The sequence below is a fragment of the Nycticebus coucang genome, chromosome Y (genome assembly GCF_027406575.1).
Source record: "Nycticebus coucang isolate mNycCou1 chromosome Y, mNycCou1.pri, whole genome shotgun sequence".
Taxonomy (NCBI): domain Eukaryota; kingdom Metazoa; phylum Chordata; class Mammalia; order Primates; family Lorisidae; genus Nycticebus; species Nycticebus coucang.
Genome location: NC_069805.1, coordinates 34,235,951 through 34,242,741, shown reverse-complemented (window position 1 = coordinate 34,242,741; position 6,791 = coordinate 34,235,951). Strand labels below are relative to the sequence as shown.

The window sequence follows — 6,791 nt, the reverse complement described above, 5'->3', positions numbered from 1 at the left end:
GGAGGAAGAAGAGGAGGAGGAGAAGGAGGAAGAGTAAGAGGAGGAAAAGGAGGATGAAGAAGACGAGGAGGAGGAAAAAGATGAGGGAAAGGAAGAGGTGGAGGAGAAGAAGGAAGAGGAGGGTGAAGAGGAGGAGGAGGAAGAGGAGGAGGGTGAAGAGGAGGAGGAGGAAGAAGAAGAGGAGGAAGAAGAGGAGGAGGAAGAGGAGAAGGAGAAGGAGGAGTCCAAACCAAGAGTGAAAATGATGTTGCTTGCTCTTAACTCCCTCACAGACAGTGCTGCGTGAACTGGTGCTTTTTCATGATGGAACAGCCATGACTTTTTGGCTAGAAATTCAGATCATTTTCATTGCATTCTTTTATCTAAACTTTTTAATCCTCCCCAATAATCAACTTGGTGAACGATTTATTAACTTTTTAGTAATTCATACTGAATAATCAATCTGAGATTAAAAACATTAGCAGTATCATTTTCACTCTTGGTTTGGACTCCTCCTTCTCCTCCTCTGCTTCCTCCTCTTCCTCGTCCTCCTCTTCCTCATCCTCCTCTTCCTCCTCCTCATTGTGTTGAATGGCCTGACTTTGATTGTGCACTTTCATGCTTAGTTTCAAACTTTTCCAACTTTTTATCCTCTGTCTTTATTTCTTCATGGAAGTTAGATGTATTTTCTCAAGATAGAGCTATTCAGCTTCACTTTTTTTTGCATGTCAGGAGAAGATTTGATTCCTCCATCAAATACGAACTGTAGTTTGCAGGTTAAAGAATGCTACACTGTCAGAAATTTGTTGAAGTGCATTCAAGATAGGAACTCTTCATCTGTCCTACAAAGTTTCTGCTGGGAAATCAGCTCCCAAGTAGCTAGGGCTACAGGTGAGCCACAGCTGTTAATGTGATAGAATTAGCCTTGTAGATCAGGTGGAGCTTATACAGGACAGCTTACAGCATTTTCTATTTTTTTTTTTTTAAATATGCTGCAGCTGTGGACAAGTGCCAGACAGAATCTTGGCAGGATTCTGTGGTGGAATATCTCTGCACATTATTACATCCATCGGCTTGTCTTTAGGAGGCTGGTCCACCTAAACTAAAAGTCATACAGGAGGCTCTGAAGCTCATTTAGAATTCAAGGGCATCAAGGCCAGAGTCCAGAAACATTATAAGCGAGTCAATGCTTCAATTTAATTGGACGATTTTCTTTGATTCATCACACTGTGGGCCAGCAGCACAGTCGCTTTTTTCTTCAAGCTCTCACATGAGGAAGTATTGCTCTCTGGAAAGCTAGATGTATCTGTCAAAAAATCAAACAGGATTAACACTCGTACTTAGCACGAATAAACCCATATTTCCTTAGAAATGAACTATAATGCTTAGTTTTATTGTCATTTCAGGTAATGTATTTCAATTCCTACTGCCAATAAAGAAACTATTACAATATTACCACAGGTGTTAAAATGGGAAATGCCTGTTGAGGTGTACTAGATTTATCTTAGGTCCTGATGGTCTTTCTCTATGCTAAATTTTCCCAAACAATGAAAATGTCATTAGACTAAGTGGTAATAACAAAATAAAAGTAAAAACATAATTCCATATACCTAGTTCTGCATAAGAATATACCTTCTAACATGGGTTACTGGATGTTAAACATAGCTTACTCTTGGGAAATCCATTGACTAAGTCTATCAGTTTCTTTTGCTCAAGTTTCTATAATATCCATTACCTCATTTCATATTTACAGTAATCATAAAGAAACTTTCAGCCACATTTTTTAGATTAAGATATTGATGCTCAGTGGCATAGAACAATTGGCCAAAGATAACATAACATAGCTAGTGATATAGGAATTCGTAACCTGGAGGTTTCTTTTGTCTTTGATTTTAACATCTGCCTATCTGCTAATAATGCAAGTTGTTGTCAAATGATCTCATAGCACAGTAAAATTCTAGAAGTGTCTCAAGAATCAGGGAGCGGAAAAAAGAAAAATAAGAACATCAGTCCAGCCTCTACTACTTCTGAGATTTCTATTCCAGTTTCAACAATATATACTACATATATTAGACTTCCTTAGCTGGGCATTGTGGTGGGCATCTGTAGTCCAAGCTACTTGGAAGGCTGAGACAAGAGAATCACCTAAGCCCAGGAGTGGGAGATTGCTGTGAGCTGTGATGTCACAGAACTCTACTGTACCATGCTGCCTCTGATAACTTATAAAAGCTAGGAACTTATCACACACCTTATTTAACCCTACCATCCTGTTAAATACCCTGACCTGTTAGCAAGCCTTCTAAGAAATGATGGGAAACCCAGGGCTCTGTTGAGCCACATACCAGGCTTGCTTTCCTTCAGCTTGCATGGCTTTGAAGAAAACAACTGTGCCAGCATCTTCAGAGACATGAGTCAATTTTTCACAAAAAGCAACCCAATTATTGACAGTACCTGAGGGTTTATCCTGAGTATTTTATATTCCGGATGACTCTCCAAACAGGGCAGTGACGTGTCCTCCAAAGATGTTGCGGCAGTTTTTAATCACAAATTCCACAAGCTGATTAACGTATAAAAAGAAGCATTTATTTTCATATAACATGTTGATAAATTGCATTTTATATAGTAAACTGAAATTTAAGAAAGTGTATTCTATTTAACTTCTATAAGACATTGTCTTTCAGAATAAATACCTTCCATTTCCTTTACTAATGGTGATTCAGTTCCCCAGCAAGTATAATACAAAAACTTCATTACCTTTTCTGCAGAGGTCATTTCTTCTCTGCTTGCAGAAGGATGCCATATAATACTTGGAGCCATACACACCCCTAAGTGTAAAGCATCCATTTCATTTGCCGCGGAGAGTTCAGCGATATTACTTAACACCAGGAACACGTACCGTATGAGAACAACGTTTGCTCTTGGTAGCTGGTCTAATAGCCTAAATACAGAAAAATGCACTCGGTAAGCAAGGCAATTTATTTCAATCTTGTAAAGGCAGGCAACACTAACTTTGCATGAGGTACAAGGCAAATAGGAACCCAGCTCAGATACCCAAGTTTCAGTTAATGTGGAACCCAATGAAGTGAGAACTGCAGGGAGACAATGAGAAAAGAAACGCTGGAGATTTTTTTTGGGGGGGGCATATTTATACACTGTCTTCACAACACAATGAAAACTTAGTAGAATTCAGATAAGTATCATTTAAAAACGAATACCCTTCATGAAATACTTTCCTGAAACTAGCTCAATATGTTGAAGCTTAGGTAAATCTTGCAACATTTAGATTACTCTCAACCACAACCCACCAAAACCTTTCTGATGAAATTAAACAGTAATTAATTTTAAATTACTCCTTTATTTTTAACTGGCAACACAGAAATGCTGTCTCTAGGTGAAGAACCAAATCCCAGCTGTAAAGACCACCCGGTCCATTCTGAGAGTTCATTGTCTGCTCCACCATCTTCTGTGGTTGATTTTGTTCCAAATATTGCCTCATTCCCTTTTTTTTTTTTTTTTGAGAAAAAGCCTCACTATGTCACCCTGGGTAGAGTGTTGCAGTATCAGTTGTCAGTTGTCACAGCAACCTCAAACTCTTGGGCTCAAGCTACTCTCTTTGTCCAGCCCTTTAAACAGCTGGGACTACAGCCACCTGCCACAATGCCCAGCCATTTTTTCTTTTTTTTGGGCAGGTGTTTCGCCATTGTTTAGCTGGCCCAAGCCGTGTTCAAACCTGGATCTTTCAGTGCATGTGTCTGGCGCCATAACCACTGTGCAACAGGATGCCGAGCCAAATCTTACCTCCTTTCTATCACTTTTTAAATATGTGTCAAGTTTTCATTACTTTCTTTTCTACTATTCTCATTTGGTAATTGCTAAGAGATTCTTTTTTTCTTTTCTTTTTCTCTCTCTTTTTATCTCTTAACAATTTTTTTTTATTAAATCATAACTGGGTACATTAATGCATTTATGGGGTACAATGTGCTGATTTTGTGTACAATTTAGAATGCTTACATTAAACTGGTTAACATAACCTTCACCTCACTTTCTTAATGATAGTGTTAAGACATTTATACTCTACTCTTAATTGATTGACATGTACCCTTGCAATATACACCCTAGGTGAAGTTCCACCAATTACCCACCCTCCACACGTCCTCTTCCCTTCCTTCTCCTCACTCTCCTCTTCCCTCTTTCATTCTGGGCTACAGTTGTGTTTACCTGATTATTTACCAAAATATTGTATTACTCCTACTCAGAAAACATGGACAAGCTGATATTCATGGTTGTTGCTTTTTAAATAAAAGAATCTGCAACCTGAGGAAAACAAGCTGGTCTGACTCCTGTTGTACAAATCACAGAAAAGACTTTCTTCAGCATAATAGTCTGAAAAGAAGTATAATCCCTCTGTGGAGGAATTATGCAGGACTTTCAAATGGACCAAAAGATTACTGGGTGTATTGTATATAAAATAAGGCATCTAGTTAACGCTTTGGGGATACTATGGGATCCTTAAGCCTTTTCACAACCAGCACTGTTTACATCTCTGTCAGTTGAAGATAACTGTTAGCAGTGTACATAAAACATGGCCAAAGAATTGAAAACTCTGTCTGGTACAGAGTCAACAGATTTCTCTGAACCCTTGCTCTGGTAGAAAGCGGGATATTTGCATCATTTTGTAAATTTATTTCAGTATTTCTGGCTCAATTTGGTTCAAATACGTAAGGTTTCATAATGTGCAATCTATAAAGATGGCTACACTATCTTACTGATTTCCTTATTATTAATTTAACCAGAAGCATTGATATGCATTTATTTCATATTTTCATGAGAGACATAATATTTTATTTTATCTCACTTTATTTTATTTGTGTATGTATGTATTTATTTATTTATTTTGAGACAGAGTCTCACTATGTCTCCCTTAGTAGAGTGCTGTAGCATCACAGCTCACAGCAACTGCACAGCCTTGATCTTAAGCAATTCTCTTGCCTCAGGCTCCCAAAAAGCTCCTCAGGCACTCAACACAATGCTGGGCTATTTTTGTTGTTGTTGTTATTGTTGTTTGGGACAGGCCAGGTTTGAACTTGCCAGTCCTGGTGTATGTGGCCATCATTCTGGCCTCTGAGCTACAGGGTCTGAGCCAACATAGCCTTTTAAAAAATATTTATCTTTTAATGGTACACAGGATAAATACATATATGAATGATATGTGTATTATAAATATAGATAAATGATATTGTGAACAATGACCAAACAAATATGTAGATTTTGATGCTATCTAAATGGCTTACACCAAACCCTAATGGAAGTGGAGTTATGATTATGCCACATGGCTTAGTTCCTGGTATCTTCAATATCTGTACTATGTTCCAACAATCCCCAAAAGTATGCATATAATTCATATTTAAAAGATGTTCAAGGAAAAATATCTATACTAAACAATAACATGCACGTAAATGATAATGAGTGTCCTGAATTTTCACAGAACACACACTCTTTAGTCAGAGTAAATAAACATTTCTTTTCTATTCTCTTATCATGTTGGATATATCCAAGAAAGGACTATCGAATTGGTCCCAAAATTTCCCTTGGCACGAGAAGAAACAATTTACTTTTTGTGATCATACTGACACTATACATCTCCCTTTTTTACTGACATGACTCAAGAAGCTGAGCTGAGTGATTCTCTGCTTTGTTCCCACAGTGTTCTCTAAATATCTCTTTTATAGGACAGATTATACTGCACTGACAGTAATTTCTTGGTTTATCTATCTTTCCCAAACTGAATTTCTTGAGAAGAGGAAATAAGTCATTTTCTCTCTATGACTTCAGTTCAAGAATTAATAGACATGTTTAATTACTTTGATATTTACCAAAATTAAGATCATAAATTGTAGCCTGTGTTATGCTGCATTAATTCACTTCCAAAAACCACAGTTGACTCCCCTTTCTGACTCTTCCATGCAAGTTTCAATTTGCAAGTCTTATTGGGGTTTCTGGCAGGGTTCCATTTGATTGTGTCTGTAGAGATTTTACATTTCTTCATTTTTGTGTCTCTCAAAAATTTCATAGTGACCCACATAACAGCTAGTGAATTAATGAATAATAGCTCTTTTTATTCATTAAAAGTCAGGTACACAGAAGGGGCACAATGTTTAAGCATTTCATGCTTATTGGATTAGTGAGAAAACAATGACAGTGACAAGCTAATAGAAGCCAACTTCTAACCTGCTTCCCATGAATATAACTTTGAGTTTTAGTAGACAAATTATAAAATGTAAGGTATAAAATTAATTTTTGAGACATAAATGTTAAAATAATTACCTTTTAATTTTTTCAATTTTCTGTCTGTCGCTGCTTTTCTCCATTACGGACAGCCACTCGTGGTAGAGACTTTTCGCAAAAATGCTTTCCGGAATGTTTTTTAGAAAAATCCTTACACAGAGGAAAAACAATGTGTTAAGGCATTATTCTGATATCAAGTATATGCCAGAGAAGCCAGAAAGAATATAACTTGTTTCAAAGTTTAGTGAAGTCCTCCCTTCCACGAACTACACAGAATTCTGTGCCAATTCACCACTGACTTTTCAACAAAGAAATGAATGCTTTGATTTTTTTTTCCCAAATAAACCCGTAGGAATAACTAAAGTCAGAATAACTGTGGGAAAGCTAAAGGACTCTCTATTTGGGTGGAACCTCCTCTGTGTACACATTTTAGCAGACTTGTACGACATCCTATGTTCTGGTGTAAAGGTGGTCTTCATGCCATCAGTATATGATATGGGAATGTTAAAAGAGCAAGTTTGACTTCA

General features: G+C 37.2%; 1 protein-coding gene across 1 annotated transcript; it reads right to left on the bottom strand.

The window, feature by feature from the left end:
• Nucleotides 1-209: 209 nt before the first annotated feature.
• LOC128579145 (rho GTPase-activating protein 20-like) lies at nt 210-6,359 on the bottom strand. Its single transcript, XM_053581392.1, has 4 exons — nt 6,304-6,359; nt 2,734-2,917; nt 2,431-2,536; nt 210-1,285 (listed from the first exon to the last, which is right to left on the bottom strand). The coding sequence occupies exons 1-3, from the start codon at nt 6,345-6,347 to the stop codon at nt 2,453-2,455; spliced, it is 312 nt and encodes a 103-aa protein (XP_053437367.1). The 5' UTR covers nt 6,348-6,359; the 3' UTR covers nt 210-1,285; nt 2,431-2,452.
• Between the last annotated feature and the right edge of the window lie 432 nt (nt 6,360-6,791).